Source organism: Hordeum vulgare, chromosome 4H (genome assembly GCF_904849725.1).
Source record: "Hordeum vulgare subsp. vulgare chromosome 4H, MorexV3_pseudomolecules_assembly, whole genome shotgun sequence".
Taxonomy (NCBI): domain Eukaryota; kingdom Viridiplantae; phylum Streptophyta; class Magnoliopsida; order Poales; family Poaceae; genus Hordeum; species Hordeum vulgare.
The window spans coordinates 216699128-216714066 of record NC_058521.1 but is presented as its reverse complement, the minus strand read 5'-3'; the positions used below and the strand labels follow the sequence as shown (position 1 = coordinate 216714066).

At 43.5% G+C, this 14939-nt stretch overlaps 1 protein-coding gene across 2 annotated transcripts; it reads left to right on the top strand.

Annotated features, from left to right (window-relative positions):
- The first annotated feature begins 1552 nt into the window (after window positions 1-1552).
- Window positions 1553-13407, top strand: LOC123448411. Of its 2 annotated transcripts, XM_045125273.1 has the most exons (28): window positions 1553-1750; window positions 1829-1940; window positions 2030-2145; window positions 5045-5161; window positions 5268-5408; window positions 5555-5996; window positions 6090-6243; window positions 6622-6743; window positions 6870-6961; window positions 7058-7313; window positions 7402-7453; window positions 8010-8158; window positions 8241-8311; window positions 8399-8572; window positions 8813-8881; window positions 9036-9140; window positions 9218-9307; window positions 9695-9770; window positions 9848-9944; window positions 10025-10094; window positions 10187-10366; window positions 11643-11765; window positions 11849-11932; window positions 12020-12204; window positions 12302-12440; window positions 12517-12576; window positions 12745-12849; window positions 12934-13407. In XM_045125273.1, exons 1-28 carry the CDS (start codon window positions 1649-1651, stop codon window positions 13045-13047), a joined length of 3597 nt encoding a protein of 1198 aa, XP_044981208.1. In that variant the 5' UTR covers window positions 1553-1648; the 3' UTR covers window positions 13048-13407. The 2 variants fall into 2 exon arrangements, with proteins under 2 accessions (XP_044981208.1, XP_044981207.1); XM_045125272.1 differs by having other exon boundaries at window positions 5555-6243.
- Window positions 13408-14939: the final 1532 nt, after the last annotated feature.

The window sequence follows — 14939 nt, the reverse complement described above, 5'->3', positions numbered from 1 at the left end:
CCTGCTGTCCCTGAGGCGGTCGACGCTGTCGCAGAGGTTGGAGAGGCATCCTGGCGACGTCGCGCCTGCCGAGCAAGACTGGATGGTGGACAGCGGCAGTGTGAGGAAGGTGAGGAGGACGTCGACGAAGTCGAAACCTGTGTCAGCGAACAGGACGTGGTTCCGGGACCTGTCCACGACGAGATTGATCTTGATGGAGGCCATAGTCAATGTGGAGTCCCAGAGGCCAGGCGACAGAATTCAGTTGGCTCATGGCGTGTTTGAAGTTTCCTCGTAAAGAAAAGCTACTTGAGTTTTATAACCAACAATCCATCCACCACCACACCCACCACCGCAATAGGTGGTGCTACACTACAAATGCAAATGCAAATGCAAAGGGTTGTCTTGCCACCAGGCGCTGCACCTGCACAAAGCTCCACACCCACACCCACACTGCTAAGCAAACAGATGATGGATGCAGATTTCCAGCACCCTGCCTTCTTCCTCAAAGACCCCAAGCCGGAACCATGTGTGTAAGTCAGCAAAAGAGTAACTGCTTTGCTATGAGGCCCACATGATCTCGGCTCCAACCTCCATGATGAATGTGGACGCATCCACCCATGTATTATGGGCCTTGTATCATCATGTCAGATAATAATTCTTCCAAAGTAATCAGGCGTCAAAAGGATCCATCCACTCGTCATCCTCCCTTACGGCTTTTTCCCACCGTTCTTTGAACATCTCCAGCTCAGCTGACGATTGTCTTCTAATCTGTTGATTGAAATAAGAGGAGTGCAATTGACGTTACAAAATATGTAGGAGAAACATATTGATTTAGGTTTAGAGGGAAGAGAACATATGTTATATTCACGTGTATCCGCAAATCCATAGATCTTGGAGGTAACTGTAGCAAGAAGAAATTTGATGATCAGATGATAATACTGGTAGTTATCTTGCACGCATCGAGAAATCAAGGCTAAAAGGATTTGTACCTCCGACCGCTGGTCGCCCTGGGCGGCACCGTCGCCTCCCCGGTCTCCATCTCGCGCCGCGGCCGCCCTTCCGTCGCCTCGCGCGTCTTCTCGGACTTGGCCCTGTATTCGGAGGAAAACCAATCTCGTCGGGCCTCAGCACGGATCGAACGGAAGGTGCCAGAGAGGGAGAGAGAGAGAGGAGATGGGGTCACGAGAGGAGGGGGGCGTACCTGAGCGAGGGGCCGGCGGCAGCGGCGGCCTCTCCTTCCCACCTCGACGCCGGTGACCCCCGTCGGTGAGGATCTCCTCTAGTCCGCCGACAAGGGCGCCGCCACTCATCTTCTCCTGCTCTGACGCGGCTGGAAGAGGATAAGATCAAACAAAGGATCGCGACTGAAAATTTTACAGATGCAGGGGCTTTCTTGCAAATCTGAAACATTTTTCCACATATTCACTTAACCAGGGACTGCGGGTTGAATGCTCGAAAACAGAGGGACTTTTTCGTAAAAACGCCACGACGTACGACAGAAACAACTACGTGCTTTATTATTAGGGAGAGATTATAGACAAAAGAAAAACATCCATTTCCGACGTACGAAGCCGAACCAGAAAATTCTCCTGTGGAGACGAGACGAGACGAGACGAGAGGAGAGGAGGAGAGAAACCCTCGCCACGCCTCCGGCGAACGCGACACGATGGTGGAGACTCGCCGGAGCTCCGCCGCCAAGCGCCCCTCCTCTACGTCACCGCCCCCCGCCCCCCCCTCCGCCTCCGCCCCTCCCCCCAAGCGCCCCAAGGTGAGGCCCCTCTCCCCGCGCGGATCGGACAAGAATCTCGCGCTCGATTCCACCGATCTGAACCCTCTCCGTCGCCAGGCGGAGCCTCCGACATCGCCGACGTCGTCTGCGCCCGGAAGGCCCGAGGACGATTCGGAGGCGGCCGCGGCCACCGGCATGGCGGACGACGCCTTGAGACCGACGAATAAAGGTACGGGCTTTTCCTCTCCTTTGGGCTTCCTGTGGTCTGGTGCGGTGGATTCGGGATCGAGTTTTTAGGGTTTTGACTCGCTGGTGCAGATCAAGGAGGGGATAACCGTCCGGCTGCTGCTGCCGAGAGCTCGCGCAGGAGGAAGGAAACGCCACCGCAGCAGCATGCGGCGCCATGGGCCAAGCTGCTCTCGCAGTGCTCACAGGTGAGGGGGTTCCTCTTGGTTTCTATGTTGGCAATTGTTCGAGGTTAACTTTTGATTCCCTGCTTAGTAAAGGCTGGATTTTTAGGACGTGTAGGATTCTTTAGGGTGGATTCTGGTGGTTTTGTAGCTCTATTCTAGGGTTTAGTGGGATATACTCTCTCCGTACCAAAATATAAGACGTTTTTGCAGTTCAAATTGAACCCTATAGGTAGTATTATAGTTTTTCCGTCTAGGTCCTCTTTTATTTGCAGGATTCAAAACGGCAGGGATAGTATAACCGTCGGATTACTTGAACCCTATAGGAATTTTTGCCCAAGCTGTAAGAGTAAATGGGATTTTCCTATGAAATTGGGTGCGAAGGAACTTACACTGAAAATTCCTGTGTATTACAACTCTCTGGATCAAACGACCAACATAAGAATAGTTTAGCACCTACATCCCTTTGATATCTTATTAAAATCCTGGAATCAGAGATGCCCTTTGAGCGTGATAGTGGTTAGAGCTCACAGTTTAGGGCGTTGGACTACTGCCTGAATTTAATGCTTACGTCCACCTAGATTTTGGAGCCATTGTATTGCCTCTTAAATGGACCCAGCACATTGGATTTAGCATATGTAGATGTTCATGTTCACTTGTTGCAATCAGAAGTAGCAATTGTTGGCATGGTCTTTAGAATGTTCTTTTTACGAGCATGCAGGACAAAAGAAATTTCCAGCAACATATTGTAACTAGATTTAAGATATTCTCTCGAATAACCATTTCAGCGTTAATCAGATTTTTCCCGGTGGTCACAGGCTCACAGCATGTATATAATGATGGAAATATATTTCTGATACTACTATTGTTAGTTGTGGGGGATAAAGCTCCTTATCTGATATCTTAGTTATATCAGCTAAACTGCAATGGGTCCAAATGAGGAGGCTTGACTTACCTCAGCGACAGAATAATTGTAGATAAAACAAGAAGACAACAAATATTGGTAAACATGAATGTTCTCAAGAGAGCTAAACACGTGTTCTCATCACTGTTTGTAAAACGTCCCTAAAGCGTCGCTTAAGCGTCGGAGCGCCTTCCAGGCTCAAAGCGTCCAGCTCGCTTTAGACATGTGTCTAAGGCGTCCGCCTTAGACATTAAAGCGTCTGAAGCGCGTCCTGATTGGCGCTTTAGTGCAGAGAGGACGCCTTAGACTTGCCAGGCAGGGGAACAGAGATTTCTGGCGAGAAAGAAGGGCTGGGCGGGAAAACTGGTCTCATATGTGAAACAATTACAGGAGGGGAAAGAAAGAGAGAGAACCAAAACTAGAGCGTGCAAATCTCCAGGCTTTCAGCTCTCTCCTCTCTCTGGCAGCAGCTTCCTCCTCTCCAGACACAACTCCCCCCCTTCCTCCTCTCCAGACACAACTCCCCCCCTTCCTCCTCTCCGGCTGCAGCTCCTCCCCCCTCCTCTTGCGCAACCACAATGTATAGCTCCTGCCCTCTCTTCTCCCCCTTCCCTTCCCTTTGCTTCTTCTTCCATGCTCAGATCTGCACCAGCTTGTCATGCCTTTCCTACTCTGTTATGTGTTATGCTATGCAGAGCTCCTCTGTTGCAAGGTGTTGCTGCTGCCTCTGTTATAGTAGTGGCTAGTTGCTTACTGCATAGTGGATGGATTAGAATAATCGCTACTAATGCATATGTGCTCACTGGTGGATTAATCAAGGTATGTATGTATCACTAAATGGTACTCTATTCTACTGCCCATCAGGTTCAGAGTCTGTCTAAAGCGTCGCCTTACAAACTGAAATGCATCTTTATACAAAAATGAGTGGACAAACACACTAAAATGCATCTTTATACATCCGAATCAGAAAAAAGTTAGAACATCTTATGATAGTGAACTGAGGGAGTAGAAAATGTAACTGCTTTCTCTTGGTGACTATCATCCCAGATAATACACAGTATAGGGAGATTTCGAAGTACAATAGAAGTTGTGTGTTTTATTAGCCATTCATGTGGGGATGCATTTGTATGAATAACCCATGTATGTAGAACTGTTACTTTCTCAATGAAGCGACAAGATGGTTCTAGCTGAACTGACAACATTTCCCTGCTAGCGATTATTCGTGATTCACAGCACTTTGCTGAAAAGATTCCTCGTCTGGGAAGGCTACATGACGAGTCTTCTTAATTGAAGTCAACTGTAGATAAATCTGAGACGATAAATTTTAGTTTTGACTTTGTGTTATGCTAGTAGGCACTCTAAAAGCTTAGACGTAGGCTTATATCAAGATAAATTGTCTGCTGGAACTTCCAAATTCTAGGTAATTAGTAGCTAGTCGATATAGGCATCTCCCTGTTTTTTATGCAATGAGGTTGGTGTTTATGTTAGTTATGTCATACCCTAGGGATTACAAAATAATGAAGAAGTAAAAGTAGCTGAGATGCGTAGGAAAAACTTCACAATTCTGGAAAGACCTCCTATTTGTTCGTTTACCAGGTTCAGCGCGAAATCATAAATAGACTCTTCGGTTTTCGGCCAGTTCTCCTTATAAACTGGTCAATTCTCTTCTATATGAAAAGACAGAGCTCCTGCCGGTTGCTCGAAAAAGAAGATAGACTGTACCAAGGATTGTCGCATTTGGCACTGATTTTCTCCTTCTTTTTCGTAAAAGGAAAAAGAAGTAGGAGCAAACTGAAAGTGAGCAGCATAGACAAGGATGATTGGAAATTATAGCAATCGATGTTGCCAATATGTCACATTACGGGTTCTGGTAGCAAAAGTTGTAGTATTCTTTTTTACCTTTGTTGGTTAAAGTATGTGTTGCAGTGACCTTGAGAGCATTTTTTATTTATTACTGCATAACTGGGGATGTACTGTACTGTTATTTCGTACTGATATTAAATATTTTTTATGAATCAGAGTCCTCATCTTCCTATCAGTGTCCCTCAATTTTCTGTTGGCCAAAGCAAAAGATGTAACTTATTGTTGAAAGACCAACCTGTCAGCAAAATACTTTGCAAGCTGCGGCACGTTGAGGTACATCCTTGTATTTTCTGGTTAATTTTTCCGATGCGAGAAGTGCAGGAGCACTGTCAGTTGCTCACTGATGTATATAATAATCATCAGTTGTTGTTTTATTCAGCAAGGAGGTCCGTGCGAGTTAGAGGTTATAGGCGACAAAGGTGTGGTCCTATTAAATGGGATGGCCGTAAATCCAGGCATGAAAGTTCCCCTTACTGGAGGGGATGAAGTCGTATTCAGTTCATGCGGCAAGCATGCTTATGTATCCTACTGTCGTTCATATTCATGCAATCATGCAGCTTCCTTAATTTCAATTAAAATTTCCCTTTATTGGTCTAAGCGTGTTCCCTTCAGAATAGTGAACTTCGTCAGATCTGTTGCCTTTCCTTTTCCTTTACCTACATACAGATTTTTCAGCATCCTTTGAATGATAAAGTTGCTAAAGCGGTGACATCATCTGCCGTTGGCCTTCTAGAACCTCCAGTTGCCGGTGTCAAGCATATCCATATGGAGAACAGAACAGAAGTCACTTCGACTGTTGCGGGGACAGAGATGTTAGCATCCGTATCGAGTCAATCGAAGGACCTACCGGCAGTGCCACCTGCATCAGCTGGGGAGGAGAATCAGAGAGTAGTGCAACCTATCATATCATCTGCTTCTGATAAATCAAAAGGGCACTGCATCAGCCCTGATAAGGAATGCGAGAATGGGGAAAACACTAATGAGGCTAATTCTAACATTGAAGACTCTCCAATGGATGTGGTTGCAACTCCCATATCTCCTGATGCTGTTGCGGATGACACGAGTCGACAAAATGGCTTTGGATCTGATGCTCATCTTGATGAAATCGGTAAGATTGCAACTTATAAGATAAGGCCAGTTCTGAGGATGATTGCAGGGTCAACTGTATCAGAGTTCGATTTGACTGGTGATCCTTTTAAAGCTCTTGAAGATCAGAGGGATCTCATCAGGGATCTTAACACGTCAGCCAGCTTACCTCCGAGCAGATGTCAAGCCTTTAAGGACGCGATGAAACAAGGAATTATTAGTCCAAGTGATATTGAAGTTACATTTGAGAATTTTCCCTACTACCTTAGGTGATGCTTTGACTTAATGTTCCTTTGATTTGCTTTGGCCTCTAGTCCTGTTTTTTAGCTTCTTCCTATGCTGTATATCTGAAATTTTGCATACATTTTATTCTTTGTACTCTACATAATAAACGGAAGGTTGTCCCTGGTTACTTAGTTTTTGACACATTTTGTTCTTTGTATTCTATCTACATAATGAAAAACTAAGGCCGTCTCTGGTCACTTAGTTTTTGAGGTTGTGCAGATGGAGTAAAAGTAAATATTTAGTTCGGTACGGTTTGTTCACAGTGTTTGTTAGGTTTATGCCCTTGGAATGAAGCATGTTTTTGTTTATTGTTCCATCAAGTGTTATATCTTTATATATTTATTGATCTCTATCTTATGCAGTGAGAGTACGAAGAATGTGCTTTTATCATGTTCATTCCTACATTTGGAAAAGAAGGAATTCATTAAGCAGTTCTCCGAAATTTCATCAATAAACCAGCGAATTTTATTATCTGGTCCATCAGGTAAACTTTTCTTTTTGTCATTGCATATTGTCTCTTTTTAGTCAAATTTATGTCCTTGAGGTATGTCAGCTTACATGCTTTTTGGGAATACCATTACTTATAAGTATTCATCTAATCATGCATCAGGTTCTGAGATTTATCAGGAAACATTGATAAAGGCACTTGCCAAACATTTTGGTGCTAGACTACTTGTTGTTGATTCACTCCTGTTGCCTGGGGTACGTTCTCCTACTCTGGACATACTCAAAAGTCCGCGAATACCTTGAAGAGTGATATTTCCGTGTGTCTGTTATTTGAAACAAAACTGTATGTAGGTGCCTTCAAAGGACCCAGAAACCCAGAAAGATGTTGGCAGGGCTGATAAGTCTGGGGATAAGGCAGGTGGTGAGAAATTGACAATTCTTCATAAGCACCGCTCTCCCTTGGCAGACACGATGCACTTCAGAAGACCTGCTGCACCAACTTCCAGTGTGAATGCTGATATTGTGGGTACATCCACTCTACATTCTGCAACTTTGCCCAAACAGGAGTCCTCAACAGCTACATCCAAGGGCTATACTTTTAGAGAAGGTTTGGTAGCGTCTGAGTATCATTTGATAAATATTTCCCAGTTCAACTAGATTTTACTTGAACATAATTGCACTTTCATCTTCTGTAGGGGAGAGGGTGAGGTATGTGGGTCCAGCTCAGCCACCTTCAGGGATACATCGGTAACTCTTCTCCTACTTATTCCCAGCCAGCTGCCAAGATTCCCACTCTAATTTTTTTTCCAACTTTGTTGGTGCAATCTGAACTGCTATTACGATGTTGATTGATTGGGTGGTATGAGAGATGATCTAATCTCTCCTATATGTAGTGGAAAAAATCTATAGAAATGTGGGTGGAAAGAATGCATTCCTATGAATTACAAGAAAGTATGCTTTGACAAGAGGCACATTTACCTGATGAAACGTATGTCTATAGGCCTGTCATATATGTATATCAATAGGACAGCGGATCCGCCTGTCAGTAGAAGTATTCCGCTCATACCTCCAATTACTTAGTCTACATCGAACAGTATAATAGGAAGTTGGCAACATAAAATTAATCTGGAGTTTCAATCACGCACAATCCAATTATTATTGTTCTCCATTATGTTGCAGTTACACTGCGATAGATTTAGCTGGATAACTGCTTATCCTTTTGTCTTGATGGCCATCTATTTTTTATTAGTGATCATATTGCTTTTTTGTATAATTGCTTAGAAATTTCTTGGTTGGTCTTCAGGGGCCCAAGTTACGGTTATCGAGGCAGAGTGATGCTTGCTTTCGAAGAAAACGGATCATCTAAAATTGGAGTCCGATTCGACAAGCAGATCCCTGATGGTAATGATCTTGGTGGTTTGTGTGAGGAAGATCATGGCTTCTTCTGTTCTGGTTAGTTGAAACTTCTCCACCCCACATGTTCCCTAGTGCTTACAGTTTGTTCTTTGCTGTTGACCATCTATGGTTTCTGCAGCTGAATTACTTCGCCCAGATTTTTCTGGTAGTGAAGAAGTTGAAAGGCTAGCTATGACCGAGTTAATTGAGGTAGCGTGTCTTACTTGGAGTTTGGAATACTAGAAACATAAATCAGCATCATGCTATAATACTGATGGTATGATCTTTGCCTGTCAGATCATCTCAGAAGAAAGCAACATTGGTTCTCTGATAGTATTACTAAAGGATGTAGAGAAATCATTTACTGGAATCACAGAATCATTTTCATCTTTAAGGAACAAACTCGAATTGCTTCCACCTGGTGTTCTGATTATAGGATCCCACACCCAGATGGACAGCCGTAAAGAGAAGGTACATATATTATTTCCGAGAAATTAGACAAATTATGTTGTGTTGAGCATGGATTGATGTTGAGTTCCCATTGTAGTGTGGCATGTTGAAGTTTGATATTGCTAATTTTGGGGACATTAGGTAGTATTGTTTCTAAATATGTTGGCATTGAAGAACTTTTCTTTTTTCCATTTGATTGTTATTAGCAATCTCTCATGAAAGCTTTAAATATTGGCTAAGATGGTGCTTCCTATCTTGTAGGCACATCCTGGTGGATTTCTTTTTACAAAGTTCGCTAGTAGCAGCCAGACGCTCTTTGATCTTTTCCCGGTAATTTGCACTTTACTTGTTCTTTAAATTATTTTTCTGTGAGTGTTTTTTAAATGCATGTGCTCTCATATGCTACTCTTATGAACCATGGCACTGATGTTGTTGCCCATCTTTTTCACTGTGTTGTGATGCATTATTGCATTCACAAACTCAGGATAGCTTTGGTAGTCGGTTGCACGAAAGGAGCAAAGAAAGCCCGAAAGCAATGAAACATCTAAATAAACTTTTCCCGAACAAAATTTCCATCCAGCTTCCACAGGTAACTATATTCTTTGTTGCCTCATTTAGGTGTGGTTATTTTGTGTACTGTCTAACCTTAAAGATAAAAAATCTCAGGACGAAGCATTACTTACCAGTTGGAAGCAACAATTGGATCGTGATGTTGAAACCCTCAAAGCAAAATCTAACATCACTAGCATTCGTACGGTAAGCTACACATGAAATGCAAGTTTATACATATTGTCTGGTCATTCAAAACCTGAATCCTCCTGCGTGAGGCCTGAGCCATTTATGGCTGGCGTTTGTTCCAACCTGCCTGGTTGATGTAACTTTCTATTGTATGCTGTCTGAATTTGTTTTTTAACAACCCTTCTGCAATATTTTCTCAACTGATTTTTTTGATTGTGTGTTACATCTGCACTCATGCATAATTTCACCATTGCTCGGTTCTACAAATATTTTCATGCCCATATTTCTCTTGCCGTCTATATATATACGGCTTGATTCTTATGGGCTATTTTGCCTCCCAATTTAAATGTATATTTCTAGATCACCCGACACTATCATCTGATTGCTGATTGCTCTGTAATGCAGTTTCTGAGTCGCAGTGCGATCGAATGCAATGACCTTGAAGAATTGTTCATTAAGGATCAGTCACTGACTAATGAAAGTGAGTTAATTTTGTTCGCCGTATTTTATCTATATATAGAATTGAACTAACGTTTTTGTTACTCCAAACTTTCTTAGATGTGGACAAGATTGTTGGGTACGCTGTCAGTTATCATCTTAAGCACAATAAAGTTGAAACCTCCAAGGACGGTAAACTTATTATCACGAGCGGAAGGTAGTTATGTTGTTGCCAAATTCATTTTTCCTCTGTTTTTATTTAGTCTTCTCTCTCGAGCACTAACTTGCTATTTACAGCCTTAAGCATGGCCTCGACATGCTACAGAGCATCCATAGTGATAACAAGAGCTCAAAAAAATCGTTAAAGGTACTTGTTGTCTCGCAGATTTCAAACTTTATTGTCATTCCCCAAATATTTAGTGCTCTTCAGTTTTTATTTCTAAGCTACTTTCTTCTTAGGATGTTGCCACAGAGAACGAATTTGAGAAAAGGCTTTTGGCAGATGTTATACCACCGAATGATATCGGAGTCACCTTTGATGATATTGGTGCGTTGGAGAATGTAAAGGAAACATTGAAGGAGTTGGTGATGCTCCCACTGCAAAGGCCGGAATTGTTCTGCAAAGGGCAGTTAACGAAGGTAGTAAAAAAAACTAGTATTCACATGGTCTCTTACATAGGGCTTAAGATTTATTTTTCCAACTGTAGGTTGCATGTCATGATAGAAATTTAACAGCCCTTTGTTAAAAACAACTAAGACACCATATCTACTCGTGCTATTCCATATTATCAGTACTAAAAAGGTTCCAAACCAATAATAATAATAATTGCTCCCCAAAATATAAGGCGAGTTTGACTTTTCTTGGTCTTCAACACACAACTTTGACTACGATTTTCACTGGTAGTATATCTACAAAATTAACATAAAGGCATAAAATCAAATTATTTTGCAAGGCAAATATGATGATACCACTTATACATGGCCAATCTGTGGTTTCTCTAGGTAGCTTTGCAGTGTCCCTGTAAGGTTTTTGTTTCTGAATTTCCTGAAGTGTCAAATATTTCGAAGACTTGAGGTAGCACCGATTGAGGAGAAGCTGGTCCAGCATCGTCTCAGATGGTTTGGACATATTCAACGGAGGCCATCGGAAGCGCCGGTGCATAGCGGACGGATAAAGCGTGCTGAGAATGTTAAGAGGGGTCGTGGTAGACCAAACCTGACATGGGAGGAGTCCGTTAAGAGAGACCTGAAGGTTTGGAATATCGACAAAGACTTAGCCATGGACATGGGTGCGTGGAAGTTAGCTATCCACGTTCCAGAGCCATGACTTGGTTTCGAGATCTTATGGGTTTCAACTCTAGCCTACCCTAACTTGTTTGGGACTGAAAGGCTTGGTTGTTGTTGTTGTTGTTGTTGTCAAATATTTCGAAGAATCCGGGCTCTTACAAGGCTAAGCTGGTCTAACTTGATAGATATAGATAAATAAAAATATTTCTTGACTTCTGACAAGAGACTCCTGGCAATAAAGTTTCCAGCCTCTCCTTTATTTATATCTGGTATTGATAACCTCAAGAGAGGTCGGGGTAGACCTAACTTGACATGGGAGGAGTCCGTAAAGAGAGATCTGTAGGACTGGAGTATCACCAAAGAACTAGCCATGGACAGGGGTGCGTGGAAGCTTGCTATCCATGTGCCAGAAGCCCGGAACCATGAGCTGGTTGCGAGATCTTATGGTTTTCACCTCTAGCCTACCCCAACTTGTTTGGGACTAAAGGCTTTGTTGTTGTTGTTGTATTGAAAAAATAGTTCTACTAGTTAATTCGCAACCTGTTTGAAGATTATGTTGACTACCTTATTTGTTGTGCTGGCTAAGTTGTGATCTTAGAAGTGCCTCCTCTCAATCCATTCCTTGCAGCCTTGCAAGGGAATATTGCTCTTTGGACCTCCTGGCACTGGGAAAACTATGCTTGCTAAAGCAGTAGCAACTGAAGCAGGCGCTAACTTCATCAATATATCAATGTCAAGCATTACATCGAAGGTATGGTTTCATCTTAAAGAGCAATGAGTGAGGTACATCGTGTGATTCTTGATTCTAAATGCTATTTTCTCTACTACTTTCAGTGGTTTGGCGAAGGGGAGAAATATGTGAAGGCTGTTTTTTCATTAGCAAGTAAAATATCCCCCAGTGTTATTTTTATTGATGAGGTATGGAGAATATTAATTGCTTTTGTTGCCATATATTTGATTTATCTGGCTATTTATACAGTCTATTAAGTTTATAACTTTGGACAGGTCGATAGTATGTTAGGAAGGAGAGAAAATCCTGGGGAGCATGAAGCCATGCGCAAGATGAAAAATGAATTTATGGTAAATTGGGATGGGTTGCGCACGAAAGATAAAGAACGTGTACTGGTTCTTGGTGCCACAAATAGACCTTTTGACCTGGATGAGGCTGTGATTAGGAGGTTCCCCCGCAGGTATTACTATAGTCTCGTGTGCTGGTCTGGGATCATCTAATTGATGCCTACTCGTTTCTAACGATTTGGTTCATAATAATAATTGTTGTTGTTGTAGGCTAATGGTAAACTTACCTGACGCGTCAAATAGAGAGAAAATTTTGAAAGTAATTTTAGCAAAAGAAGAGTTAGGACAAGACACTGATCTGGAGTCACTTGCTAATATGACTGATGGGTATTCAGGAAGTGACCTGAAGGTACATTTGATGTTTATTTGCGCTCTTGTATCCTTAGGCATCCGAGATGACATCACTGATCTGGGTGTGTTTTCAGAATCTATGTGTAACTGCAGCGCACTACCCCATTCGAGAAATCCTAGAGAAGGAAAAGAAGGTATGCATGCTATCAGTCTGCCTGTGGCATGCATTAAAACAGATACTTATATAGGAAGGCTCTTTGGTTTACATCATTGTACAGATGTTTTCTTTCATCATTTTGCTTTGGTTAGTTTATTTGATTTATATTATATACGCTAAACGTTGTTTCCTTGATAATATGTAGGAGAAGAATGTTGCAAAGTCAGAAGGTAGGCCTGAGCCTGCATTGCATGGAAGCGATGACGTCCGTCCTCTTAGTTTGGATGACTTCAAATCTGCCCATGAGCAGGTATTTATCATCCATCCACTCATGCCCGCTTGTTTCATCATTGCTTTATGACGATGATAAGATAATCTGTTATTTACCACGTAGGTTTGCGCGAGCGTGTCGTCTGATTCGTCAAACATGAATGAGCTTGTTCAGTGGAACGACCTCTACGGCGAAGGAGGTTCAAGGAAGAAGAAAGCACTGAGCTACTTCATGTGAGAAAGAATGTGCCATATTGTACAGTCGCTATACTACCCCTCCCTCCTCGCAGGTGCATCTTGGCGACTTGTCCGGCCAAAACCAGTCGGGTTTTTCCTCTTCTTCCCTTCAGGGGCAGTGGCCGCCTACCATCCTCCTCCCTCCTGTGTAATTAAAATTGTGCACCGGGTCTGGGTTATTTATCAGCTTCTGTTTGTTTCTATTAACTTAAAAAAAGCCCCCCCCCCCCCCCCCCCCCAATCCCCCTCTCTTGATGACCTACCTGTTTGCAGCCAATTGTCGTTGAGCTTGGCTATAGGCCCTCGTGTGCACCTATGTACATGTTTAATGCAAGGGCATGGAATAAGAACCTTTTCCTCTTGTAGACTGTTTGATGATTCTTGCTGACGGTACCTGGCCACAGATACTTTTTTGTACTATCATCTTTTTTTTTACCGAGGGAATGCTATTCGGTTAGCTGTATTGAACTTTGAAGACTGATACATCGTTTAACATCACTGGCATGATAAGACTAGGTGGATCTATGGCTTTTCCTAGTGAGAATGTGAGCTACTCCCTCCATTTCTAAATACAAGTCTTTTTTAACATCACTGGCATGATAAGACTAGGTGGATCTATGGCTTTTCCTAGTGAGAATGTGAGCTACTCCCTCCATTTCTAAATACAAGTCTTTAAAGGATATCAATAAAGACTACATACGAAGCAAAATGGATAAATTTATACTCTAAAATGACTATATATACATATCCAATTCGTAGTGAAATCTTTTAAAAGACTTAGATTTAAAATAGGTGAGTTTATATTTTAAATCTTTTAAAAGACTTAGATTTAAAATGGGTGAATCTGTATTTTATATGTCTATATGACTATATATATACGTATCCAATTTTGTAGTGAAATCTTTTAAAAGACTTGGATTTAGGAACAGGGAGTACTTCATTACATTCTTTATGACAATGTTCATATTTGATCTTGGTAGAAATTGCAAGGTGCAATCAAAGAAGGTAGACATAGCTGTAAGAGCATCTTCAGTCGTTTGACCCTTCACGGGCGTGAATAGCGTCGTTTGCGGGCACGTCGACGAAAATCCGGGGGGGGGGGGGGGGGGGGGTCGGGTTCATAGTCGCCCCCCCCCCCCCAAAGATCGACCCAACAGTAAAAAAAATTTCCGGCCCGAATTTGGCCAAAATCGACCCAAATTCGAAGAAATTCGTAGTTTTTCATTGAAATTTGTACAAAAGTGAAACAAAAACATAATTAAACCATAAATGGAAACTACATCTTCGCCCGTCGCCGCCGTCTTCTATATGTCGAGAAGCTTGTAGAAGTTGGTGTAGTCGTCATCTTACGCTCCGTTGCCGTCATTGCTGCACCCCTGCCTTGGGTCGCCGTGGCGAACGGGGTTGGAAGGCCCGGACACCTCCTCACCGCTGTTGTCGAGGATGACGACGCCGTCCTCCTTGCGCATGCGGCATCGGGCGGCGATCTCCTCAAGGGAGCGGCGCTGGCGCTCCTTCTCCCGGACGTAGGCACCCATGGCCACGCGCTCCTCCTTGGCGGGGAGGAGCCCCAGCTCCGTCTTCGGCTTGACGAGGCGGGATGAGGCGCCGGGCTCGTTGGTGATGATGCCGCAGCTGCGCGTGTGATGCCCTAGCGGTGTCTCCTGCGGCTCCGGCTTGACGGGTAGGAGCGCCGGCGACCCGGAGGAGTGGGAGCGGGAGCCGAACGAGGAGGACAACGTCGTCTCCATCCGCCTCGGCATCGAGGAGCTGCCGCGGCGGTGGGAGAAGGCGGGTGGCGCTGGGTACTCGAACCGTGATGAGTTGCCGCCCTCGATGTGCTCGAGGACGGCCTCCAATGTGCGACCGGGGATGCCCCACCTTTGGCGGCGC

Excerpts from the sequence above, each read along its gene's own strand:
- LOC123448411 (XM_045125272.1), top strand. The coding sequence starts at position 1,649 with ATGGTGGAGACTCGCCGGAGCTCCGCCGCCAAGCGCCCCTCCTCTACG. Across the intron at positions 9,945-10,024 it reads CTTATTATCACGAGCGGAAG|CCTTAAGCATGGCCTCGACA; the intron begins GTAGTTATGTTG and ends TGCTATTTACAG. Across the intron at positions 12,577-12,744 it reads TCCTAGAGAAGGAAAAGAAG|GAGAAGAATGTTGCAAAGTC; the intron begins GTATGCATGCTA and ends GATAATATGTAG.